This window comes from Folsomia candida, unplaced genomic scaffold (genome assembly GCF_002217175.1).
Source record: "Folsomia candida strain VU population unplaced genomic scaffold, ASM221717v1 Fcan01_Sc014, whole genome shotgun sequence".
NCBI lineage: Eukaryota > Metazoa > Arthropoda > Collembola > Entomobryomorpha > Isotomidae > Folsomia > Folsomia candida.
Window position 1 is genome coordinate 2,553,190 of NW_019091206.1, and position 27,403 is coordinate 2,580,592.

The following is a 27,403-nucleotide window of genomic DNA, read 5'->3' on the forward strand; positions in this document are numbered from 1 at the left end:
TTAAATAAACCCTCCAAACGAATGTAAATAAGTAGCGTCAGACCGATTCAAGTTTCCTTTAAAGTTTCCGTATATGACCTCGTCCCAACGGTCATGAGGTCAAAAATATTAACGCCCCTGAAATCGCAGTCTAATTTCCTTTAAAATGACTCCCCATATGACAATTATGAATCTCTTGACCTTTGACCTCGTCCTCAAGGTCATAAGGTCAAAAATATTAGCATCCTTGAAATCGCAGTCAAATTTCCTTCAAAATGATATCCCATATGACAGTTACGTATTTTTTGACCTTTGACCTTGTCCTTAAGGTCACGAGGTCAAAAATTTTAACGCCATTGAATTCGTGGTGAAATTTCCTTTAAAATGACACCCCATATGAAAATTAATGTTAAATTTAATTTGGACCACACCCCCTGGCGCTGTGGGGTGTGGTCCGATTGACCCCATTTTCGAACTCGACCGAGAACTAAAAATTAGAAGCACAATGGCGAAAACGGGGTTTGATTATGTTGAGGCATTCTAAAGATATCCTGCTTACGGACGGACGGACGGACAGACGGACGGACGGACGGACAAAACGATCACAATAAGTAGCTGACGCTACTTAATAAGTGTCAGTTTAACTCGTCATTCCTTTATGTGCATTCATAATCCTGTTGCTAAACTGGAATGTACAGAAGACAGACAAATAATCCGTCACGTTTTTAATAAACATTTACTGGACACAGTTTAGCTTTGTTTTCACGGGGGAGGAATTTCAGTACTTGTTTTTTTTGGATTTTGAAAATAACTAAACGAGAAGTTTTAAGGCAGAAATTACATAACTTGTTGAATTTCATGTGGACTTATTCATCATCGTTAAGGTGAGCTTATCAAGTTTTTTCCGGTGGGTGGAATTTCACTAATAATCTGTTTTTTTTTAAGTAAAAAAGTAGAAATGTTCAAAGGTTGGCTAGAAATAGATAGTCAGGAAATTTTGAAAATTGGACTCAATCAAAGTGAAAAATGTGTTTTTATTTAACCAAACGTGTCATTTGTAACGTGGCCTTGTCATCCACTCACTTAAGGTGTGCTTATCATCATCGGATGATAAGTGTGTAGGAGGAAAATTGACGTATTTTTTAATTAAAAGTGATTTTGTGTACAACCCTGTGCAATTTTCAATTGCATTATTTATTGAGTCTGGATCTTTATCGGGAGAGGAGGGTTTTACACTACGTGTTCAAGTCCATTGTCCACTTTTGTGCTGAATAATTGCACAGTTGGCTTATCGAAAGTGAAATAATAATTGTTGAGCGAGATAAGGGAGCGAGAGAGCTCAAGTGATACATTAATTTGAATAGAATAGAAGTCTGATAGATTGTGCACGAGGTCAGGTGCACGAGGAATTTGGGATTGGATTGATTTTTTTTCAGGTGTGTGGTGTTATTAAGGGTTTGGATTTTTTGCAATTTTTTTTGCGAAGTCTAATACAAGGTAGAAATTTTTGAATTATTTGAAATTCAGGAGTTAAATATAGATAAAATTTAGATTAGAAACTTGACAAATTTGGCAAATTTAACCCATTTTAATGGGAAAATTGCAATTGATTTTTGGATTTTGCTGGTGTGTTTAAATTTTCAGATTTTGTTTTGTATTTTTTACACATTGCAATTGATTTTTGGATGTTTCCGGCTTGATTAAATTTTCGGATTTTTTTGTATTTTTTTACGAAGTTTGACGCCAGGTATAGATTTTTGAAATATTTTAAATTACGTAATTAAATATAGATTAAATGTACATGCTTGGATTTTTGCGAATTTTTTGCGGATTTTTGTTTGTAAAGTCTGACACCAACTAGAAATTTTTGAATTATTTCAAATTCTGTAGTTAAATATAGATAAATATAGAAAAATTTAGATTTGTAAGTCAAGAAACTTGACAAATTTAACAAATTTAACACATTTTAATGGGAATTTTAATCGAAACATTTGAATTGATTTTTGGATTTTTCTAGTGTGATCAAATTTTCGGATTTTGTTTTATATTTTTTACGAAGTTTGATGCCAGACAGAGATTTTTGAATTATTTAAAATTGCGTAGTTAAATATAGATTAAGTGTACAGCGTGGTCAAATTTGCAGCACATTATAATAATTACTTAAATGCACAAATATTGACGCAAGGTAGAAGATAATGAATTATTGAATTAATTTCGAAAGTACAAACTTTAACGCCAGGTGGAATTTTTTTAATTGCTTGTAATTTGTTATTGATATAAATTTAGATAATTTTGACATCAGTAGAAAAAAATTGCAGAACATTTTAATTGGAACATTGCAATGATTAATTTCGTGCACGAATTTTGACGCAAGGCAGACAATTTTTAATTAGTTGAGCAATTTTTAATTGTCTAATTTTTTAATTGTTTAATTGTACAAAGACAAATTTTTGAAAAATTATAATTTTGAATGTACAAATTTTGACGCCAGATGGAAATTTTTGAACTATTTGAAATTTGTTATTAATATAAATTTAGATGCTTTTTAAAATCACAGGATAATGGGAATATTGGGATAGTCAATTTAATGCAGAAATTTTGACCTCTGTTAGAAATTTTTGAAATATTTGAAAATTATTATATACATGCAAAAGATAGTCTTGAAATTGGGCATTGAACATACATTCATATAGAAGATGTAGAGTAATAAGAATGCATAAGCCATATTGAGACCCAGAGAACCAATAACGCTGGACGGCGTGGTATTCGACCCCTCCCACCCAGCGACAGCCAATCAAAAAATTCTTCCAGTTAAATATTATTAATTATATCTTTTTTAATTTTCGGAGTCTGACTTTATCAAAAATGGGGTGAATTGTACACGTTGTACGCCGAAATCGAAACAAATGCATATTTTTGATTGTTTGAAAAGCTGAAAAAAACTGAGAGGTTATAGCGAAAAAGCCCGAAAACCTCGCCGTCGTCTGCTATTGGCTCTCAACGTGGCTTACACTTCCTTATGGAGTTAAACCTTCTAGGTCTCCTTTAGGAGGCTTATCCACTTTTCTCTGGAAACTGGGGAAAAATTTGCACAATATTTTAATGGAAATAGTTAATTTTGCTTACAAATTTTGACGCAAGGTGGAAATTTTTTAATAAAATAGTTGCGTAATTTAAGATTGTCTCAGGTTCAAAAAACTGGAGTAGTTCGAAAGTTTGGTAAAATTATGGAAAATTTCATTGAATTCAATTTTGAAATTGTAAATTTTAACGCCAATTAGACATTTTTGAATTATTTTAAATAGTTTAGTTACATATTTAGATAAGTCTTCAAGATGTGATGAATTTTGGGAAAAAATTTTAACAGGAACGTTATAGTAATTAGTTGTTTTTACAAATTTTGAGGCAAGTTAAAAATTTTGTTATAATTTTGAAAATATAATTTTGACGCCAGATGGAAATTTTCGAACTATTTGAAATTTGTTATTGATACAGATTTAGATAGTCTTGAAATCAGGCGAAAGCTTGGTATCTATTAAGACGATCGTATTGGGCTAAATTTCGATGAATTATAAAACGATGAAGCCCACGAATGATTTTTCTGATTTTTTTATACGATATCAAACAACTTTCAAACTACTATTCCTGAAAATTTCAGCAATGGTACATGCCCACAAGTGGAGAAACAAATATTCTCCTGGGCTATGTTTAACACGTATTTAGATAGGCCAAAAACAAAAACGCAAATTAAAATACGAAGCCCACGAACGATTTTGTAAATATTTGCATATGTTGATGGTCATACTATTGGTGATTTTTCATCAAAGAATTTAAGATGGTACATTTCTAGATTTCGAGCAATAAATTCAAATGCATCAAAAAACAGGGAATAAAATGGAAACCATGCAAAATTACCACAGGTATTAATAAAATGGTAACCATGTTGCGCGTTGCTACAATTTTGCATAAAATTTCCAATGTTTATAAACCAAAGCCCGACAAGAAAAAAACATTGATTACATTCATGGGTTGGAAGTGACTCAAACAGGACCCTTGGAGTTATAGTAGACATGCTGAATAATTGTTTGATAGTATAATTTGCCAACTCGCCAAGTTTGCAGTTAATCGGGGTTCATTTGACAAAGTTGAAAATGAACAGACAGACGAACAGACAGACTGGCAAAACGGTTCCCCAAGTCTTAAATCGGGGTAAGAATCATTGAGCTCTATTTACCAATCAAAAACCACTGACAACCAAACGAATTTTGATAAGATATATTAGCCCAAAAAATCGCCTTAATTTCTTATCAAAATAATTCAAAACTCATCGAAATTTAGCCCAAAACGATCACCATAACAGATACCCTTCTTTGTACCTCATTTTAATGGGAACATTGAAATGATTAATTTTATGCATAAATTTTGACGGAAGTTAAAAAATTTATGGGAAATTTTAATTCAGAATTTTCCCATTTTGACGCAAGGTACGATGTTCGAATTATTTGAAATATTTTCAGTACGTGGATTCAGATAGTCTTGAAATTTGTCAAAATTGGCACAACACTTTGACGGGAATATTTCAATGATTAATTTTTATATCGAAATTTTGAAACAAGGTAGAAATTTTTTTAATATCCAGAAAAATTTTAAAATTCGTAATTACATAATTAATTACACATTAATAGTTATGCATTTCGAGGTATTGAAATTTCTAAGCCTATTTAAAATACTAAAAAATATGTCAAATTCTGTGATTTGTTTTTGTAGAATTGGGTGAAATGTGCTCAAGTTTTTTGATTTTTTTGCAATTTTTTTTGCGAAGTTTGACGCCAGGTAGAAAATTATAAAATATGAAATAATCAAATTACATGTATTAAGACTAGGGAAGGTAATCCGTATCCTAAATTAACCGATCCGTAGGATAGGATCGGATAAATACAGGATCGGATCGGATCGGATCGGATTTGCTCGCTTTAGGATCAGATCGGATCGGATTTGCTCGCTTTAGGATCGGATCGGATCGGCTCCCGGTTCTACTCGAAATTTGATGCGATCCGATCCTAGAATCGTAGGATATCCGGGGATGATCCAAGATTCGCTTGATATGTGTGAGACACCTTGTGTCCAACTATGGAAAAACTTTACCAGCTGCTTTTCTTTATTTATTGGAACGGTTTTTGGTGAGTTCATCACATGGCGTACATTACCCGAATGAGCCGAATTATTTTACACCAGTTATTTTTATTTCGGCGTTTAAATTATTCAGTTTCGTATGATTTCAGCAAATGTGAAACGAGTTTACATCGGATGATCCGAGGATCCTTTCAAGGACGTTTCAAGATTGTCTTAATTTAAGACAATCTTGAAACGTCAAAATAAATTAGCAAAACATGTTTAACTGGAATATTGCAATAATTAATTTTGCATGGAACGTTTGACGCAAGGTAGAAAATTTTAAAAACCAGCAACAATAGTACGAAAATTTAATAAATTTATGAAAAATTGTAATAATTTTGAATTTACAAATTTTTTACGGTAATGTAGAATTTTCAGCTAGTTGAATAATTATTATTTTTGTTTGGTAGAGAATTGATTTGTAAAATTGCAATAACTTTGTTAACGGTCTAATCAAATTATTATTTTGGAATGTCCAAATTTTGACGCCACGTGGAAATTTTAGTTAATTAAGGTAGTTATTACGTTTCAAAGATATTGCTGAGAGAAAACGGGTCAAAATGTGTGGAAATTGGGAAATATTTTGCAAAATTTTGAAAAATTTGTGTACGTGCATTTGATTTAAGGGAAAACTACGCAATAAACACAGAATTGGTAAATTTATATGAAATTACGATAATTTTTTTTTACTTTACAAATTTTGACGCCAGGTGGAAATTTTGCACAATTAAGGGCCTGGGGGAAGTTGCTTAGAAATCACGTCAACTTTGACGATAAAATTCAGCAATGCACAAGAGGGCAGATTTTTTAAATTATGTTTAATGCGTTAATCATATCTTTAGATTTTACTTGAGTTTTTTTTGACGATCTGCCCTCTTGTGCAGTGGAGATATTTGGTCGTAAAGTGAGGACAAATTGGCTTAGAATTGCCAAATTAATGGCAGGAATTGCATTTTGAGTATCCATGGAACAAAAGAAACAACTTTTTTTCAAAAACTTGAGGGACTTGAGGGAAACTTTTTCAAAAGCAGTGACAAAACCAAAGCTTTTGAACGTGAGTGTCCCATAGAAACGGTGTCAATTAATTGTGGTCGTAACCTAACAGAGCGATAATAATCTTGGGGCCCTGGCAATTATTGTTGCTAACATAAAATCAAGTAAATCTTCCCCCGGGCCCTTAAGTGAATAATTAAGTTTCTGAGGTTCATCATTTATTATTGTTATAGAGAAAAAATATATCGTAGGTAATGTGAAATTGGGAATTTTTTGTAAACAACTTTTGTGCGTATTTTCTTTTAGCAAAAAATACATCATAAACGCTGAATTAGTAAATTTTGTTTAAAATTTGTTTTTTATTTGTTTGTACAAATTTTGATTCTACAGATTTTGACGCCAGGGTAAATTTTACGTAATTAAGTTAATCATTAAGTTGCTCAGGTTCGTCGAATAGAAACCAAAATTGTGTGGGAAAATTGGAAAATGAAAAAATGGAAATTTTTGTAAGTAACCTTTTGTGCAAATTTTCTTTCAGCCAAATTTGCACCATGAACGCACCCACGCCCACGAAACGGGCGAAATTATCCTGCTGCGATGTCGACTTTTTGGTCAAACTGCACCAAAGTTTTGGAGTGAATGTTAACAACCAAATTCGTGCTGGAGGTAAGGATGGAGCTTGCCCGTGTCAAGCCGATAATATTTGTCATACTTGTCATATTTGACCATAAAATTTGTCAAATATGCCATAATATTTGTCATATTACTCGTGTTTGACCAAGAACTTGTCACAATTTCAATGCCACCGACATTTATGACGGACAAATTGGACATTTATGGCAAATATGACGAACAAATTTGACATGTATGACAAATATGACAAACAAATTGGACATTTATAACAATTGTGACGGACAGATTGGACATTTATGACAAGTATGAAAAGTTCAAATTCTGATAAATGTCATATTTGTCATATTTGTCACAAATTAGACATTTCTGACATGTCAATACGTCAATTTGTCAATGGCATGTCATTCATGATGCATATCTTCTAGGTGGTGGTGACGCTTCTGCTTCTGCTCCGCCGGAATTGACGACCTGCCTGCGCCAAAGTTTCCTCAGCCTGTTAAATTACGGGGCGGACGTGAACATCAACCTGAACTGGAGGCGGGCGCTGGACCACGACGAAGAAGAGGTGACCCCTCCGACGCCGTTGAACTTGACCCTTTGCGAGGGCGAGGTCAACTGCGACGTGGACCACGAGCGACCTCCGTTGCACGAGAGTGACCAAGTTCAGGCCAGGATGGACCAGGACGTCCTTGTCAGACTGCTGACGAATGTGGGCATGGGCATTAATTGTCCGCAGTTACCGGGCGATGCGGACCCCTTGGTGCTGGAAGAGGTGAAAATAGTTGAGGGAAAATTGGAAAAATTTTTCGGAAACATTTTTTTTGAGAGATTTGAGGATTTTTTAAAAGAATTACTGAATAATTATTTTTTATGCCTAAATTTTCAAGCATGGATTGGATGAAGTTTTGTAAAATTGGGAAAATTGTTCCTTGAGATTTTATGACTTCTGTAGAATTATTGATGATTTTAAAATATTTTTTTCGCAATTTTCAAGAATGTAAAATTAGGGAATTTGTAATGCAAGATTTTATTATCTTTTGAAGAATTATCGATGATTTTTTTCATATTTTTTCGTACCTAAATGTTCAGGCACGCAAAATTTGAGAGTTTCTTTCTAATTTTATAATTTTTTGCACTATTGTTTATGCTTTTCTCATTTTTCTGAAATTAGAGAAACTTTTGTAAAATCCAACAAACATTTCAAGGTTTTATAACTTTAAACTGTTAATGATTTTTAAATATTTTTATATCAAAATTGTCAGACGGAAACTTGCAGAAAGTTTTGCAAAATTAGAGAAATTTTTCTTCAAGATTTTATGACTTTTTGAACAATTATTGATAATTTTCTTTATTTCAGGCGCGCCAACGCTTCGCCGTTCTAAAAGCGCTCGTGACCTTTGGCACTGACACGAATCGCGTCCGTTCCCGTTGCGAGCGAGACGAGGTCTCGAACAGTTGCGAATTTTGTTGGAATTTGCAATTTCTCCGGAACTTTGGCACCTTTCAGACCATGGGGGAAAAGAGTATCGAGTCCTGCGAGAGGATGAGGCGCCTCGTGCTTAACGCCCTGCTCGCGACGGGGTCAGAGGTCAACGGGATTCGGTGCGGGGGTGCGGCCGCCCTTGGTCCCGAATCTGGCGGACAGTTTGGAGGACATTACAGAATTACGGATTTATTAGTTACGAATGGACATAAAGTTAATTCTGTGATGAGTGAGGATGATTATTGACGACAAAGGTTTTTGTAAAATTAAGTTTCTTTAGGAAACATTGAAAATTTTTAGATTTTTAGAATGTGATTGATGTATTTATGTACATTTGGAGAGGAGTACAATATTACTGCCGTGTAAATAGATTAATACTTTGGCGAAGAGTTTATTATAATTAATTTATGTAAATATAATTAACTAAACAATTAATTACGATAAATATCGGTAATTATACGTATGAAATTTGTAAACTTAACTTCTGTGATTTATGCTTGAAAATTTTGATATTTTGAGCGTGTAATTGTGCGAGGGGTACTTGTCCTGTCCTTCCTTAATAATTTTATGTACTGCCATGTAAATATGTAAATAGTTTGATAAGGTTTACAATTAATTGCTGAATAATTTCATAATTAGTAATAATAATAATTAAGATTTTCAGAAAAAATAACAAAAATTTAAGAATTTGAGGACGCGGTTTAAAGAGAAAAACTTGTCCTTCCTTAACAATATTACGTATTGCCGTGTAAATAAAGGTTTATAATGATTAATTGAGGTGTATTTAATTGCATAAATAATTAAATGGATAATAATAGTAATTGAAATTTTTAGCAAAAATTGAAAATTTTGACCCAATGTAGAAAATTTTAAATTGTCTCAGGTTCAATAAACAAGAGTAATACGAAAATTTGATAAAGTTCGGAAGAATTTTGAATTGCGAAGTGATCAAATTTTAGGACAAAATAATGGGAACGTTAGAATAATCAATTGTTTGCACCAATTTTAATGAAAGTTAAAGTTTATGGAAAATTATAATTTTGAATGTACAAATTTTGACGCCAGATGGAAATTTTTTAACTATTTTCAATTTATAAATGATATAAATTTAGATAATAGTCTTGAAACAGGCGGAATTCGTACAACAATTTGATGGAAACCTTGGACCTTGGAATAATACAGACCTTAGATTTTACGATAATTTTGATTTTGCAAAATTTTACGTCAAGTGGAAATTTTTAAATTATTTGAATATAATCCACCAATTTGCCTCAGGTTCAAAAAACTCGAGTAGTTCGAATTTTTAGTACATTTATGAAAAATTGTAATATAATTTTGAAATTTTTAACGCTAAATAGTAATTTTTGAATTGTTTGGAAGTCTAGTTATATATTAAGATTTTTTTCAAGTTGTGAGAAAATTTTATGACAAAATAATGCGAACGTTAGAATAATCAATTTTTTGTACCAATTTTGATACAAGTTAAAGTTTATGAAAAATTATTATTTTTAATCGACAAATTTTGACGCCAGATGATAAATTTTGAACTATTTGCAATTTGTAAATGATATAAATTTAGATAGTCTTGAAACCAGGCGGAATTCGCACATTTTGATGGGAACATTGGCATAATAAATTTTGTGTACAAATTTTGACGTAATGTGCAAGATTTTAAATTAAATAGTTGAATAATTTTAAATGTTTCCGGTCCAAAAAACTGGAGTAGTACGAAAGTTTTGTAAGTTTAGGAAAAATTGAAATATAATATGAAAATTTGCAAACTTTAACGTCAAATAGGAATTTTTGAATTATTTGAAAGTCTAGTTATATTAAGATCGGTCTTCAAGTTGTGAATAAATTTTAAAACAAAATTTGAAGTTAAAAATTTATGGAAAATTATAATTCTGAATTTGTAATTTTGACGCCAGTTGGACAAGTTTTTTAATTATGAAATAGTTTAATTATATAAATTAATAAGTAATCTTGAAACAATAAAAAATTAGCAAAACATTTTTAACGAGAATTTTGGAATAATTAATTTTGCATAGAAATTTTAACACCGGCTGGAAATTTTAGTTGGTTGAGTAGCTTTAAATTGTCTTAAATTTAAATAGTAGTTTTAAATTGGTGCAAAAAAAACACAGGTTTGTAGGAAAATTATGTAAATTTATGGAAAATTTACTAAATTTTAAACTTACGATTTTGACTTCAGGCAACAATTTTTGAATTATTTTGAATATTTAATTATGTAGATTCAGGTACTCTTCAAATCAGGCAAAATTAGCACATTTCAATGGGTATATTGATTAATTTTGTGTTCAAAGTATGAAAATTTGAATTATGCAGCTTGTAAATTTTAAATTGTCTCAAAAAGCAGGCGTAGTTCGAAAATTTGGTAAATTTATGGAGACTTACGTTAAAAAAATTAGCAAAACATTTTTTAACTATTGCAAGATTTGCATAGAAATTTTGAAATAAAGTAGAAAATTTTAACGCTAGGTATACCTATTCAAAAATTTAGTTTTCATTCGAAAGTCAGTCATCCCTATTTCTGACTGAAGATTTTCATTCACACTCATTCATTTTCTTTCAAATTCATTTCATTTCACTTCATCTGACTTCATTTCTTATTTTGCCCCATGTATTAAGCATAGGGTGAAAAATGAAGTGAGTGAAAAATCCTTCATTCACAGTCATTCATCTGAAATGACTGAATCTTTCACTCATTTTCATTCAATTCGCAGGAAATTCATTTTCATTCACCATCATTCTCTATCATAATCAGTCACATGAGTGAAAGTGAACAGGTATGACGACCGATGGAAATTTTTGAAATATTTGAAGAGTTAGGTTTAAAGAGGCTTATTTTTGTCCACTTTTTACGCCAGGTAGACACTTTTTAATTAGTTGAGTAAGGTTAAATTGTCACAGGTGCAAAAAATACAGCAGTTGTAGGAAAATTTAGTAAATTTATGGAAAATTTCACGATAATTTTGATTTTGCAAGGTTTTACGCCAAGTGGAAGTTTTTAAATTATTTGAAATAGCTTAGTTGTATATTTAGATTGAGATTCTTCCAGACGACCAAATTTTATGACAAAATTTTAATGGGAACAATGGAATAATTAATTTTGTGTACAAATTTTGACTCAAGTTAAAAATTAATGGGAAATTACAATTCTGATTTTGCAATTTTGACGCCAGTTGGAAAATTTTTTAAGTTATGAAATAGTTTAATTATACAGATTTAGACAATCTTGAAACATTGGAAAAAATTTACAAAATATTTCTAGCGGGAATATTGCAATAATTATTTTTGCATATAAATCATTTGTGGATTTGCATATATTTATTATATATTATGCAAATATATTTATGATATTTATATTTACATACAAATTTCGACGCAAGGTAGAAAGTTTTAAATTATTCAAGAGACAACATTAGTACAAAGATTTGATAAATTTATGAAAAATTGTAGTAATTTTGAATTTACAAATTTTTAAGCCAATATGGAAATTTTAGATAGTTGAGTAATGGTTAATTTTCTGAGGTTTGAAAAAAAGGACTTATTTACATAAAAGTGGAATAACTTTGTTAACCATTGTATTAAATTTTGATGTTTTCTTTGTTAACCATTGTATTAAATTTTGATGTTTTCTTTGTTAACCATTGTATTAAATTTTGATGTTTGAATGTCCAAATTTTGACGCCACGTGGAAATTTTAGTTACTTAATTTGATTACGACGTTGCTGAGATTGCTGAGATAAAACCGGGGAAAAAATGTGTGGAAATTGGAAAATATTTGTAAAATTGGTGCAACAATTTTATGTACATTTTGTTAAATTATAATTTTGAAAAGACCAAATTTTGACGCCACGTGGAAATTGGGAAATATTTGCACAATTTTAATAACTTTTTTGTACAGGAATTTAATTTCAGCAAAAATTGCACAATGAAGAGGAATTGGTACTTAAATTTATGGAAAATTACGATAATTTTAACTTTGCAGGATTTTGACGTCAGGTAGAAATTTTGAAATATTAGAGTACCTATAAATTGTGTCAGGTATAAGGGAATTTGTATTGATTTTTTGTCGTCCGAAAAAATTCGTCTTAGATTTTTGAATTATTTAAGAAATATATGCATTTTCGAAAAAAATGTAAAAAATGAGGGTGAAAACATGGTTTGTTTTCTTCTGCAATTAATTTAATAACCAGAGGGCGGCTACACTCTTAGAAATGCGGTTACGATTATAACCAAAAAAGTAGACGTATGTGACTCTACCGTCGTGGTTATAAATTTGTTACCGAGTGGTTACAATTGTCACCGACTAATTATGAAGTTTCACCAACATGGTATTATATTGTCACCAGAGCTAATAAATTTATGACCAGTTGGTGACAAATTCATAACCACGGCGGTAGAGTCACATACTTTTACTTTTTGGTTATAATCGTAACCCCATTTCTAAGAGTGGATTGATTAAAATATTTAAGCGTGATGGATTTGATTTGAATTTCAGACCGCTCGCAATGTTAATCAAGTGGGCACGTGTTTTTTTTTGGCCGGCAGAAATTCCATCACGCTTAAATATTTTCAAATCAATAGTATGAAAACTAATCCTCAGTTAAGAAATTTTGTATCCACAAATTTTGACGCCACGTGAAAATTTTAGTTACTTTAGTTAATTATTTCGTTTTTGAGATTAATTAAATAAAATTGGGCAAAAATGTGTGGAAATTGGGAAATAAATATTCCCCAAATTTTAATAACAGTGTAAATTATGTATTTCAGCGTAAATTACAGAATGAAAGCTGAATTGAATTGGTAAATTTATGCAAAATTACAATTTTGACGCCATGTGCAAATTTGAGCTAATTAAGGTGATTAGTAAATTTTTAAGGTTCGTGGAAACCAAAAATTTGTGGTTAGTTTTGTAAAATTGGTGGAATGACTTTTTCGCATATTTTATTTCAGCCAAATTTGCACACTGAACATTGAATTGGCAAATTTATGGAAAATTAAGATAATTGTGACAGAAAAATACTCTAAATTTGAACTGTTCCAGGAAAGCATGCATTAGTAGTAAATTACGGAAATGAAATTCAACAGTTAGTACATAAATAATTGCGACACGTGTAAACATGCCCTTAATTTTAAGAACTAATTTATTCACGACTTATCAGATCGATTCGGAATAAATTGCGTAGATGAAATTCAGCACATTTGCGAATTTGTATATGTATCCCTTTAATTTTAAGAGCCAATTTATTGATGAATGACGACTTTTCCGTTCGCAATAAACAGAATTCTAGAAATTTTAAATTTTTTCAAAATTAATCCAGTAAAACGATCCTTAGTAATAATTTGCATAAATGAAATTCAACAGTTGATTCAAACACATTTCCGACACGCGTAAAACATCCCCACCCTTTTAGGCAACTAATTTATTCATGCTTGTCAGATCGATTTGGAATAATAAATTACGTTGATGAAATTTAACATATTTGCGAATTTGCGTATGTAAGTATGCCTTTAGTTTTATGAACCAATATATTCACGATTTTTCAGATCATAATAAAAAAAATTAGTGGAATTTGACACGGTTCTATTTTTTTAAATTAATTTAATTAAGAAAAACTGTCCATTAATAATTTGGCACATGTATATGAAATTCAACAGTTGATGCATACATATTTACGACACGTGTAAATCAGCCCATGATTTTAGGCAACTAATTTATTCACGAGTTTTCACATCGATTTCGGAATAAATTGTGTAAATGAAATTCAACATATTTGCGAATTTGTGTATATATCCCTTTAATTTTAAAGGAGCCAATTTATTGACGACTTTTCACATCGATTTCGGAATCAGGAGTGTGTATTTACTTGACCTTGATTATATGTAATTTATGGTGCTCGTATTACCTAAATTGCCTGGTGTTATGTACGACGGGTTGGTTGTGGAATGGAAAATATGTCGGATTTTGATTGTCTTGTTGTTCTCCGATGGACAGCGAGATTGTAAATAGCGAGAGAGAGAAATTGATGTTATGACGAGCAAGGGTTACCTTCTCTCCTGTCATGGTCATCATCGTGTCATAGTCGCAGTGGCCGCGAAAGGATGGGGACATCGGGGGACGTTAACATTGTAGGCATATCTCTTCAAAAATTTAGTTTTCATTCAAAATTCAATCATCCCGATGTCTGATTGATGATTTTCATTCACATTCAGTCATTTTCTTTCAAATTCATTTCATTTCATTTCACTTCATCTGACTTCATTTCTTACTTCGCCCCATGTATTAAGCATAGGGTGAAAAATGAAATGAGTGAAAAATCCTTCATTCAAAGTCATTCATCCGAAATGGCGGAGTCTTTCAGTAATTTGCATTCACATGACAGGAAATTCATCTTCATTCACCATCATAATCAGTGAAATGAATGAAAGTGAACAGGTATGATTACAGAGGGATAGAGGCGGACGTTGAACAAGAATGGGGATATTGTCCCTGTCCCCACCTTTCCGCGGCCACTGTAATGTAATTTTTGAATAGCCACTCCCACTACCAGCAGCGAGCCTATTCAGGTTTGGGTGGGTGTAGTCTCTTCGCCGGTTGAAAAGATGAGACTTCTGCTTTCCTCCGAGAAACGGTGCAAAATAATATGTGAACAACAAATGACGATCTCTTTAATGCAACGCCAATTTATTGTCACAATTAACTCACTAATTATTACACCAATTGTCCACTATTAGGACCACTGTCTCAGCAGTAAGTCTGCTCTGTTCCTATTCTAAACTACGACTTTTTTCTACCTCCTGTTAACCTTCACTAAAAAACCAAGGTTAATTGTTCATTGCCTTTCTTCCTCTTGCCAACTCACCACCACCGCGAATCAAAAATAGTGGGGCGACTTAAAACACAAAAAAGAGAGAGATTTTCATGCATGAAAAGCTTACATTACGTAAAAGTAATAGCTCATCCTGTGCGAATTTAGCCTTGTATTTATGTAATCAGTGGCCGCGGAAGGTGTTAGGATATCTGGAGATATTAACATTGTAGGATAGTGGAGCGAGGGGTTTATACGTGTAACACGAGGAGATTATTAGGAATAATATAATCGAATAACCGTGGGGTCACTGTCCCCCAATGTCCTCCCGCTTCCGCGGCCACTGGACTGTCATATGCATGCCTATAATTCAATAGATTTGACTTTGACTTTCCCCGTGAAATTGGTAGTATTGGATCAATTAAATCGATTTGTATGAGGTGGGCGACGTGGTTGCTGGAATAAGTGGCCATGTCCATATTTCGTGTGTGTCGAGCAGCTTTATTATTACGTTCGACGTCGCCAATTCCGGGAAATATTTTCCCAATTTTTGTTCTTGGAAATCTAATCCACGTTAGTTTTGTGGTGATTAACAGAGAAAGCAAAAAGTGGAGAATAAAATTTGAAAAATGTAGGACTTCTGAGTCGAAATAAAATTCTGGATAAAATTGGCAAAGGTATGTATTATTTTGAAATTTAGATTATTACAAGTTGAGGTGAGACAGTTGTATGATAAGATTTTCAAAAAATGTCAAAATTTTATTGAAAATTTATTGCCTAAATTTTAAAATGTCGCTAGTTTAATTTTCATAATTGATTAAGAGTATAGGAAATTGTAGGATAAAATTTAGGATACAATTTGGAAAGGTATTATTTTGAAATTTAGATTATGGGAAGTTAAAGTCAGACACAGTTTTATGACCAAATTTTCAAAATTTGGTTTAAAGTTTTAAAATCGCCACTACTTTTAATTTCCATAAATTGGATTAGAGTTTGGAAAAATGTATGATTTAAGGGTCGAAATAAAATTATACATAAAATTATGGAAGGTATGATTTTGAAATGTAGATTATGAAATGTTAAAAAGTTAGATTATATGGAAAGTTTAAGTCGGACACAGTTTTATGACCAGATTTTTTAAAAATGTCAAAATTTGATTGGGAATTTGATCCATAAATTTTAAAATCGTCACTACTTTGATTTCCATAATTGAAGAAAAGTTCAGAAAAATGTGTAAGATTTTCGAGTCGAAATAAAATTCCGGATACAATTGATAAAGTTTAAAAATCTTGAAGATGTTAGTTTATTCTTTGGCCAAAAGAGATAAGTTCATCGAGGGTTATATTCTGCAGTACCATTCAGAAAATTTCAGAATTTCGTATAAAATTTCACAGCTGCTTATATTTAAAAGTCAGCCCCTTTTTATTATTTCCATAATTAAGTCAGAGTTTGCAAATATGTAGGGTTTACGAGTCGATACAAAATTTTGGATAAAATTGGCAACCTTTAAACTTTCGAAAGGTTTTTTATTCTAAAAGGAGTATCATTCGAGTAAACAAACGTAAATTAAATTGTGCCCAAATTTCATAAAATTTCGAAACTTTATAGTTTTCATAAAGTGGCTAAATTTTAAAATAATCGCCTTTTTTAGAACAGGCATAAAAGGTTTTCATAGACATTCAAAATTGAATAAAAAAGTTATCAAAATTTTGAAATCATTTTACCGTTTTAATTTTCAAGATTCTATGAAAGTTTGTGAAATTGTAGGTTTTTGAAGACGATACAAAATTTTGGTTAAAATTGACAAGTCAGTTAACGTTTTTGAGATTGAAGTCAAAGTTAAATTTTTACATTCGACATTTATAAAAGTTTAGAATTTCACGATTTCATAGAAAATAGGTCAATTTTAAAATCATCACTATTTTAATTTGCACAATTGAGTAAAGGCTCGCGAAAATGTAGGATTTGCGAGGCGATATAAAATTCTTGATAAAGTTGAGAAAGATTCAATTGTTTTAAGGTCAAAACAAGTGACTTGCAGTTGTATAAGATTTCAAGATTTCAAAATTTCATGCAAAATTGTTCAATTGACTACATTAGTTTCCATGATTTTGGAAAAGTTAGTAAAAATGTAGGATTTGGGAGTTGGCATGAAATCCTGGATAAATTTGACAACTTTTAAACTTTCTAAGGTGTAATTTTCATACGTCTTGTAAGAAAACGTGTAAGAACAAATTAAATTGTAATTACAAGTGGAGATGACTCATTGTTTCAAAAATTTTCAAAATTTTGTGATCTAAATTTTGTTACCAGCAGGCTTTCACAGTGTTACGTTGAACGAATTCTAAGACACGTGCTAAATTTTTTGCAATATTGGTAGAAACTTAATCAACTTTATTTTTTTTTGTGGTGGGGTGGTTAACAGGGATAGAAAAAAATGGAAAAAGTTGATTTTCATAAAATTTCATTACTACATAAATTTTAAAATCAGAACTATATTTTAATTTCAATAAACCGTAGTAACGTTAGAAGTAGCTCACCCTGGAATAATGATTTAGACAGAACTTTGCACTGAAGGTGCAGAATAAGCCAACAAAATAGATCACAACTCTTATATATTCATCATATATATGCCGTTTATGGTGCAACAGAAACGGCTGGCCATTGCACCATTAGTGCAGCATTAGCGACCATCCAGGATACATAATTTTGAAAACGTTGTCAAAATTGTATGATCATTTCTCCCGGATATTCTGCACTATTGGTGCGTTTTGCATCCCATCCCCCAATTATTTCGCATCATTTTGTATTACCGATTGTTAGATATCAACTGTGCTATTTATTTACTAAAAAATTCGATTCGGTTTGTTCAATACCAATGGTGCGCCTAACATATTCAATAATTGTCAAGGGGATTTTTAATTATCAATTCATCAATGCATCAATTCATGCAAAAACTCGTTAACAGACGGACAGACAGACAGACTACTACCCTGTACTAGTGGTTTGCTACTAACTGGCCCCAAAAGTGCAGAATAATCTGACAAAATAAATCCATAATTTTTATACACCTATGCACCAATGGTGCAGAATAAACGAGGAAAATACAAAATGCAAGATAATGTTGCACCACTGATGTAGATTAAGCGGCAATGGTCGCTTAATGCGTACCAATAATTTTTTGAAAATGTATGTCAAAATTGTATAATCATATCTCTCGGCTATTCTGCAGTATTGGTGCATTTTGCATCTATTCCCCCAAATTGTTCGCATCATTTTGTGTTAACGATTGTTCGATACCAACAGTGCTATTAACTTATCCAATAATGGTCAAGGGGCTGTTTAATTAGCATCAATTGATGCAAAAAAGTCATTAACAGACAGACGGACAAGAGGAATTCAATAGCTCTCGTGCTACGCAGGGTGAGCTAATAATTGAAAACAGAAAATTGGAAAAATGTAGGATTTCCGAGTCGATACAAAATTCTGAATAAAATTAGCAATCTTTAAAGTTTTTAAGGTACATTTTTCATGTCATGTAAAAAAAAGTGTAAGAAAGAAATAAATTGTAGTTACAAGCAGAGATGAGTCACTGTTTCAAAAATTTTCAAAATTTTATGACGAGCAGACTTTTACAGTACGTGAAGAAATTTCTGGGAATATTGTTGGAAATTGAATTCACAATTTTCTTTGTTTTTGTGGTGGGGTGGTTGACAGGGATAGAAAAAAATGGAAAAAGTGTATTTTCATAAAATTTTATAGTTACATTTCAAAATTTGAATCATTTTAATTTCAATAATTGAAAACAAAAAATATCGGGAAAATGTAGGATTTCCGAGTCGATGCAAAATTGTGGGTAAAATTGGCAGAAGTGTAATTTTTAAATAAAGATAAGTACAACGTTCCTTCACAAAAGTTTTACAATTATGTTTTCATAAAGTTTTAAAATTTCATAGAACATTGGCAAATTTTAAAATCAGTATGATTTGAATTTCCAGAATTGAACATAATTTGGAAACTAAATTTTGGATTAAATCTACATCTTTTTGGATCTTTTAAAGGTGCAAATTCCAACTTGTACAAGCGGTGATGAATCTTAAGATTAGTTTTATGAAATTTCAAAATTTTTTATAAAATTTCATATCTGAATTTTAAAATCATGACTATTTTAATTTCCATAATTGAAAATGTAGGGTTTGAATTTCTGGGTAAAATTGGTTAATGTGTGCTATTGATAATTAAGTACATACGTTATGTAAAATTTTAAGACTTATGATTAAATTTTCACAAAAATTTTCCTAAATTTTCATAAAGTACAACTGTATTAATTGAGTGTCGATACAAAATTCTGGAAAAAATTGAGAAATATAATATTTTGAAAATTAGGTCAGATATTCGCTTGTCTAAAAAAGCAGTAGTATAATCAGATTTTTATCAATTACTAAAAGTTTTGTGGAAAATCTAATAGCTAAATTTCAAAATAATCTCGAGATATTTTTTTTCCATGATGGGATAAAAATTTGCGAAAATGTAGGATTTGACAGTCAGTCTGGTTCAAGTGCCGGGGGATTGGAACTTAGTACCTGGGAAACGTCACCCAAAAGTTCCCATTCCCTGGACTTTTTAGTTATGCAAGTTACAGGGAAACGGAACCCACTTGTCGCAGGATTTAGCGGGCTTCGATTCCCCGGTACCCTCTTACGCAAGAGTTACGATTCCCCGGAACCCAACATTTTTCTTTCATTTTTCATAAATTGAATAAATTTCCGCAAAAAATTTGAATTATCTCAAATTAACCTCCCACAAACGAAGAACATTTGATAAAAAAATTAGAATTTTTTATAGTGGCAGAGGTTCCTAAAATCGCAAATTTCTGACAAATTTGAGGAGCGGCAAGCTCAAAAAGGTACGGGGAATCGTCACCCAACAATTATTTTTAGGAAAAAATATAGTTATTTTTAGGGGAAAATAATTGTAACATAATAATAACGTAATAATTGTAATAATAATTGCAAAATAACTGTATTTTTCCCTAAAAATATTTGTTGGGTGACGATTCCCCGTACCTTTTTGAGCTTGCCGCTCCTCAAATTTGTCAGAAATTTGCGATTTTAGGAACCTCTGCCACTATAAAAAATTCTAATTTTTTTATCAAATGTTCTTCGTTTGTGGGAGGTTAATTTGAGATAATTCAAATTTTGTGCGGAAATTTATTCAATTTATGAAAAATGAAAGAAAAATGTTAGGTTCCGGGGAATCGTAACTTTTGCGTAAGAGGGTACCGGGGAATCGAAGCCCGCTAAATCCTGCGACAAGTGGGTTCCGTTTCCCTGTAACTTGTATAACTAAAAAGTCCAGGGAATGGGAACTTTTGGGTGACGTTTCCCAGGTACTAAGTTCCAATCCCCCGGCACTTGAACCAGACTGACAGTGAATAAAAAATTCTGGATAAAATTGCCAAACGTATTATTTTGAAGTTTAGGTCATGTAAAATTTTTATCGATAACCTTTACAATTAAAGTTTCATAAAATTTCAAAATTTCGCCAAAAATTGCATACCTAAATTTTAAAATCGTCACTATTCTAATTTCAAAACTTGAACGTAAGTTTGGAAAATGTAGGATTTTCGAGTTGATAAAAAATTTTGGGTAAGACTGGCAATGGTGTTATTTTGAAATTTAGGTAGTGTATTAGTTTGTCTAAAAGTTTAAAGTTTTATAATTAGATTTCTATAAAATTTTAAAATTTTCACAGAAAATTTAACGGCTAAATTTCAAAATAATCGCTAAATATTTATGAAAATTTTGGACTTAAAAGTAGAACTTTCCCAAAATTCTGGATAAACTTGGCAAAAGTTTTAGTTCAAATTTTAGATAATAATTCGAAATTATGTACAGTTTTATACCCAGATTTATATCAAAGTTATATAAAAATTTTGTGGAAAATTCCATACCTAAATTTTAAATTGGCACTATCTTAATTTCATTTTTTAATTTTCAATTTTTTCACTGTTATAAATTTTCAAAACCGCTTTAAGGTGCAAATTCGTTCGTATGGCGTGAGAAAACGTGTACTAAATTAAATTGTAGTCATACGTAGAGATGACTAATTATTAATTTCGTTCGTAAAAAAATCACAATTTTAATTTCCATAATTGAATAAAAATTTGTTAAAAATGTCTGAATTTTAGAGTCGACACTAAATTCTGTATAAAATTGGGAAACGTTTAATATTTTTTTAAAGATACTAATTTCTTCTTCGTAGGAAAATGTGTAGGGAATTAAATTGTCTCGATGCACACTTTTGTAAAATTTCAAACTTTTAAAGTTTGACTAAACTAAATATCCCAATTTCAAAATAATTGTCATTTTGAGCAGTATCAAATTTTTCGAATGAGCAGAAATAAATCTTTTATGGTCAGATTTTCATAGAATTTCTTAATTTCATTGAAAATTTCATGACTAAATTTTTAAATCATAACTACCTATCTTAAATTTCTAGAATTGAATAAAAATTTGGAGAAATGTAGGATTTTGGAGTCGATACAAAAATTTTGCATAAAATTGCATAAAGTTTATAAGCTATTTAAAGGTGGACGTCTCTAAACTCCGTGTTCTGGTTTCGTTAAGGAAGCAAACGATCACCAAATTAAATTCTATTTACAAGTTGACTTTTACAGATTTCGAATTTTTTTTAGTTTTTATGAAGTAGCTAAGTTTCAGAATAATTATCATTTTTGAACAAGCATAAATAGAAGTTGTATAATAAGATTTTCATAAAGGTTAAAGAAAATTGTAGAAAATTTCACAATTAAACTTTAAATTTATCACCATTTTAAATCCAATAACTGAATAAAAGTTTGGAAAAGTGTAGGATTTGAGAGTCGATACAAATTTTTTGATAAAGTTTACAACTTTTAAGGCTTTTCAAGATAGATTAATCTAAAAAAAAATTTATTTTAGTAAGCGAACATGTGAAGAATAATTTAAGCATATTTAACCGAACTTTCGTAAAATTTCAAAATTTCGAAATTTTACTAAACCAACCAGCATAAATCAAAGTTTGTAAGTAAAATGACGTAAAGTGAATTTCGTTATTTTTGTAAGATGCATCATTTCGAAAGATACATTATTTGACTATGTAAACATGTCCTAAATTAAATTGTACTCAGACTCATCGAATTTCAAAATTTCGAAATTTTACTAAAATATCTAAATTTCAAAATAATCAATTTTGTATAGATGTTCGATTAAAGTTTGTACAACGACACGCATGAAATGAATTTGATGATCTTTTGTGCGATGCATCATTTCAAAAGGTATATTATTTGAGCGTAGAAAGATGTCTTAAGTTAAATTGTATTCACACTTTCGTAAAATTTCAAAATTTCGAAATTTTACTAAAATATCTAAATTTCAAAATAATCACAGTTTTGGAACCAGCATAAATAAAAGTTTGAAGTGGATTTCGTGATGGGAACTTTGGGAAAAAACCGTCCCGATTTTCTCACCTTTTCTGAAAGTTACAACGGTTTCGAATCCTCGTACCATCAAAGCAAAGATGAGTCCGTGGCGTTTCTGCGGGAAGCTTTCGGAGCGAGAACGTGCTGCACCGTGCAATCCTGGGCACTGGTATTTGCATTCGCGAAAATGGTGAGGAAATAAATAAATAAAATTACCAAGAATGGAGGTCTCCCAGCGTATGCTCTTCGATTTTGAGCAAATTAGTGTCATTCTATCTCAACTTTGAATGGTATGAAATTTGCAAAAGACACCATCTCGTTTGCAGAGGTATTTGCATCCGAAGAGGAGAAAAGCTCAGTAAAGGTGACAAATTTTGCACTTTTTAAATTTACTGCGCGTTTTCTCCTCTTGGGATGCAAAATATCTCGGTTAAACATACCCATTGGGGGATCGTGTTTTTTGTAAAATTCCATACTAATTAAATTCGTGATCGACACTATAGTTTGCTCAAAATCGGAGAGCATACGCTGGGAAACCTTCATTATTGGTGAAAAACTATTTCGAAAATTGTTGCATTTTTGCCAATTTTATTTTTCTCAGGTATACTCCTGCTGTCTCCTGGGGCTTTTGTCCCTCACCGTGTTGGGTGTCCTGTTATCGTCGTCCAGCCATAAAAAGAACAATGTCCCTCCTACGGTTAGTAAATTATGTGAGAGACAAATTATGCTAATTTTTTCAAATTATCATTTTTTTGCACAAACAGGATATGCAAATGTCGCCAAATCTGTCCTCGCCAATCCCGACGAGCAAGGAGAAAACTCTGCTGGTACTGGCCGTGGTTTATTTCGTGCTCCAAATCTGCGTAGCATTCTCATCCTCAAAAATATTCGGAATCATTGCTCAACTTCGGGTTCGGAAATAAATTATTTGAATAATTGTCATTAAAAAACTTTATAAAAAGATTGCTGACATGCCGAGGTTTCTTTGGATTAAGAACTATTGTGAATGAAAATATGTAAAATTAGGAATTGTTTTATGAAAATTTATTTTAATTTATTCAAAGTTATGACTTCAATGTTTTCGATATTTTTTTTAAATTGCGAAAGTGTACATTTGAAAAGTTAAGATTTATTTTGAGTCGAATATTTTTGAAAATTTGTGTAATTAGTAATTGTTCTACAAAATCTTATTTTAATTCGCATAAATTTCAAAATATTTTCGATAGTTAAAACACTACAGATTTTAAAAATAGCGAAAGTATGAATTTGAAAACTTTAAGTATCTTTGGGTCGAATCGTTTTGGAAATATGACATACATATTTTCAAAATTTTACAAATATGATGTATGTAAAATCAGCAATTATTATATGAAATTTTATTTTAATTCATTAAAATTATAAATTTAATTATATTTTTGATAATTTTAACCCCCAAAAAATTTTTAAAATTGTGAAGAGTATGAGTTTGACTTTGATTTTGATTCTGACAGGGCAACTTTCTCCCCAAACTGCGCCGAATTCTGGGCGTTTTTGTCATCCTGAAGATAACCTCGTTGGGAATTCTGGTCCCGTTTTTCATCCTGAACAACAACAACAATGTTCCAAAAGGGGGAAACAATGGTGCGGATGGGGGCAACTTGAGAATGGTGTCGTCGCCTCCGAGCAGTAATCCGATGGGGACGCTGGGTCTGGCTTTCACCTCGTGCGACACGGCTTTCACCCTCGTCTACGTCCTCGTGCTGGCCCTTTTCGTCATCGAGGGGAGCAAGGGGAGTGGAAAAAGGGGGCAGGAAAGGGGGGTCGTCGTCGTCAAAGTTGGTGGCGGCAGTGGGGGTGGTGCAGGGGCAGGAAAGAAATATAGCAAATAGGGCGAAACTGTGTGGAAAAAATAATAATTGGATTTCGAAAATTCATATTTTTTCGAAAAACGAAATCTTGTGCTCATTTTAAATAAATTTAGTTTTAACTGTTGGTAATAAGGAGAAAATGATTGACAAGAAAAGTGGTGAAAGCGTGGATAAAAAATATTACTAAAGTTTACAGTACACATTACAAAATTTGCAAGTAATTTCGTATTGTCTGCACGATTTTATTTAGTTGTCATTAATCAAAAGTTATTGTTTTATAATAATTTACTTATGAAAAAATGTATTATGCAAAGTGAATTTTCTGTTATAGAAATTATGCTATATTACGGTTATGTTAAAGGGATTATGCAAAGTGACGGGCCACGCTGGCTTTCACCTCGTGCGACACGGCTTTCACCCTCGTCTGCGTCCTCGTTCTGACCCTTTTCGTGATGGAGGGGAGCAAGGCGGGTGGAAAAAGGGGACAGGAAATGGGCATGGTTGTGGTCAAAGTTGGTAGGTTGGCCGTGGGCAGGGTATTCCGACCCCGGGTTTTACTGGGTTTTATTGGGTCGTTAAGTAATAAAACCCAGCGGGTTTTACTATGTTAAAGGGGTTTTACTGGGTTTTACTCGGGTTGTACAAAGTTTTATTTCAAATTCAAATAGATAAATCAATAGAATCAGTTTGCAGGTGCATATCTAACTCGAATTAAGTACTCTGATCAATATTCCGTAAATTTCTCTATTTATTTCGAATTTTTTTTCATGACCTAAAAAGCACAATTTACAGCTTAAATTGGAGTTTGCTCAAATTCGTATTTTTCTTGTGTTCCTGGCATTTCGAATTGAAGTTTTTTGATAAATCTTGATAAAATTCATTAATTTAACAAATTGACGTAACATTGAAAGTTTTATGAATTCACCCCAAACATTGAGTAAAACCCAGTAAAACCCCGGGGTAGTTGTTTTCAGAGTTAAACCCCGGGTTTTTCCGAACCCTGCCGTGGGGGTGGTGCGGGTGTTAAGAAATATAGCAAATACGGGGAATATATCGGGTGAAAGTGCAGAAAACTGGTAAAAATAAGCAATTCCGAAAATTTTCGTTTTTTTTGTACAAAATAAACTCCCCGAAAATCTCAGCATTTTTTGCTCATTTCAAATATATTTAGATAGTTTTAACAGTAACGAAGATATCGGGCGAAAGTGCAACAAAAGTGGTGAAAGCGAAAAATAACTTCTAAAAATAGAATCTTCTAAAATTAGAATACCGATACAAAAGGCTTTGTTCAAGAAATCACATTATCACATTATCCAAATTTATCCTGCACATCTTTCCCCTACATGTGTAAACTATTAATACTTTTCCAAATTTCCAATTTTTGGCGTCCAATTTTGCCAAATAAGCAAGACTTTAAATTTGTGTATGTAAATGTTCAAACGGACACTGCAATTTTCAATCGAATGAAAAATTGATATTGTAAAAAAAATTGTGCGATGATGATACGATTTTTTTATTGGGGACAATACATTGAAAAATAATGAATTGAAATACGAAGCTAAATATTCCTAAAAGTGTGGTGAAAACAAAAAGTGAAAGCAATAACGCGCAAAGATGACAATTTCAAAAGTTAGTTAAATAAACCTTTACAATTTGAATTGATTTTCATGCATACCTTTTTTCTCATTTAAAACCTAAGAATTTTTTTAATTTCAATTTTTTTGGCGTCGAACTTTAAGTTTTAAAAAATACTTTGAATACTTTAAAAAATACATAAAACTTTAAGTTTTTATAATCTATTTGGGTATTTGGGCACAGTAATAATTATGTACAAGGCTTAAATTAATATGTAAATATCGGTCAAAATAATCAAAAGTGAAAATGGGATTTAAAATAGCAATATTTACTATTTAATGCAAAATTGATATCGTATTTTAATAAAAAAAATTGTGCTATGATAAAGTACGAATTTTTTGCTGGAGGACAAAAATATCGAACTTATTGAACAATGTAGATGCATTATTGATCCAAATATGAATCAATTCGTAACCAAAGTTGTTGTCAAACCTAAATTACTCAAATAATTATGTAATTGAAGAGCACCAACACAATTATATAATATTTCTGTCGGGGCAGGGTGTTTGATTTAGATATGTAAGATCGAATAAATATATATGTTCGAAAAAGTAAGAATAAAAAATAATAAGCACGCGTACAGTCTTGTAAGTAAATTTTTATTAATTTGAAAAATTTCATATAAAATAAATAATTTTTAAAATCATCACCAAATTTTAAGTTTTGTAAACTGATATCCAGAAAAACTTGCATAAAGGTTGACCTGACTAGACTAATACATTTTATAAAATCAGATTTTCATAACATTCTACAATTTCTTAAACAATAGGTAAATTTAAAATACTTACAATTTTAGTTTCCAGAATTGAATAAAAGGTTGTAACTTACAACCTTTTATTCAATTCTGGAAACTAAAATTGTAAGTAGTGATGGTAATCCGTAACCGATCCTATCCTAGGATCGTAAAAACTCGGATAGGATCGGATTTTCAAACGGATCGGATAGAGGATCCGAGGATCAGACAATCCGATCCGATCCTAACCGATGAGATCCTAGGATCACACAGGATCCTCGGATCATCCGATGTAAACTCGTTTCACATTTGGTGAGTTCATCACATCGTACATTACCCGAACGAGCCGAATTATGTTATTATTTAACACCAGTTATTTCTATTTTGGCGTTGAAATCATACGAAATTGAATAATTTAAACGTCGAAATAAAAATAACTCGTGTAAAATAATAGGATAATTCGGCTCATTCGGCTCATTCGGCTCATTCGGCTCATTCGGCTCATTCGGATAATGTACGATGTGATGAACTCACCAAAAACCGTTCCAATAAATAAATAAAAGCAGCTGGTTAAGTTGTTCCATAGTTAGACACAAGGTGTCTCACACATATCAAGCGAATCTTGGA

At 31.5% G+C, this 27,403-nt stretch overlaps 2 protein-coding genes and 1 long non-coding RNA gene across 6 annotated transcripts; 2 read left to right on the forward strand and 1 right to left on the reverse strand.

The window, feature by feature from the left end:
- The first annotated feature begins 648 nt into the window (after positions 1–648).
- On the forward strand, positions 649–9,168 carry LOC110855927. 4 transcript variants are annotated; one of them, XM_035856688.1, is made up of 6 exons: positions 649–863; positions 4,747–4,812; positions 4,900–5,159; positions 6,686–6,813; positions 7,206–7,552; positions 8,138–9,168. In XM_035856688.1, the coding sequence occupies exons 3-6, from the start codon at positions 5,110–5,112 to the stop codon at positions 8,507–8,509; spliced, it is 897 nt and encodes a 298-aa protein (XP_035712581.1). In that variant the 5' UTR covers positions 649–863; positions 4,747–4,812; positions 4,900–5,109; the 3' UTR covers positions 8,510–9,168. The 4 variants fall into 4 exon arrangements, with proteins under 4 accessions (XP_035712581.1, XP_021960041.1, XP_035712582.1 ...); XM_022104349.2 differs by lacking the exons at positions 4,747–4,812; positions 4,900–5,159; XM_035856689.1 differs by lacking the exons at positions 649–863; positions 4,747–4,812; positions 4,900–5,159 and adding an exon at positions 914–1,415.
- Positions 9,169–14,270: 5,102 nt separating this feature from the next.
- LOC118437574 lies at positions 14,271–15,128 on the reverse strand. The gene is made up of 2 exons (XR_004836188.1): positions 14,839–15,128; positions 14,271–14,347 (listed from the first exon to the last, which is right to left on the reverse strand). It is a non-coding gene; the product is annotated as an uncharacterized LOC118437574 (long non-coding RNA).
- Positions 15,129–22,547: 7,419 nt separating this feature from the next.
- On the forward strand, positions 22,548–24,429 carry LOC118437621. The gene is made up of 4 exons (XM_035856795.1): positions 22,548–22,751; positions 23,163–23,258; positions 23,326–23,472; positions 24,052–24,429. Exons 1-4 carry the CDS (start codon positions 22,572–22,574, stop codon positions 24,427–24,429), a joined length of 801 nt encoding a protein of 266 aa, XP_035712688.1. The 5' UTR covers positions 22,548–22,571.
- Positions 24,430–27,403: the final 2,974 nt, after the last annotated feature.

What these genes read in the sequence shown, in the direction of transcription:
- LOC110855927 (XM_035856688.1), top strand. Translation starts at nt 5,110, where the DNA reads ATGGAAAAACTTTACCAGCTGCTTTTCTTTATTTATTGGAACGGTTTT. An exon ending in ATTTATTGGAACGGTTTTTG is followed by an intron (nt 5,160 to 6,685) that starts GTGAGTTCATCA and finishes ATTTTCTTTCAG; the next exon opens with CCAAATTTGCACCATGAACG. An exon ending in ACCCCTTGGTGCTGGAAGAG is followed by an intron (nt 7,553 to 8,137) that starts GTGAAAATAGTT and finishes TCTTTATTTCAG; the next exon opens with GCGCGCCAACGCTTCGCCGT.
- LOC118437621 (XM_035856795.1), top strand. Translation starts at nt 22,572, where the DNA reads ATGGGAACTTTGGGAAAAAACCGTCCCGATTTTCTCACCTTTTCTGAA. An exon ending in TATTTGCATTCGCGAAAATG is followed by an intron (nt 22,752 to 23,162) that starts GTGAGGAAATAA and finishes TATTTTTCTCAG; the next exon opens with GTATACTCCTGCTGTCTCCT. An exon ending in AGAACAATGTCCCTCCTACG is followed by an intron (nt 23,259 to 23,325) that starts GTTAGTAAATTA and finishes TTGCACAAACAG; the next exon opens with GATATGCAAATGTCGCCAAA.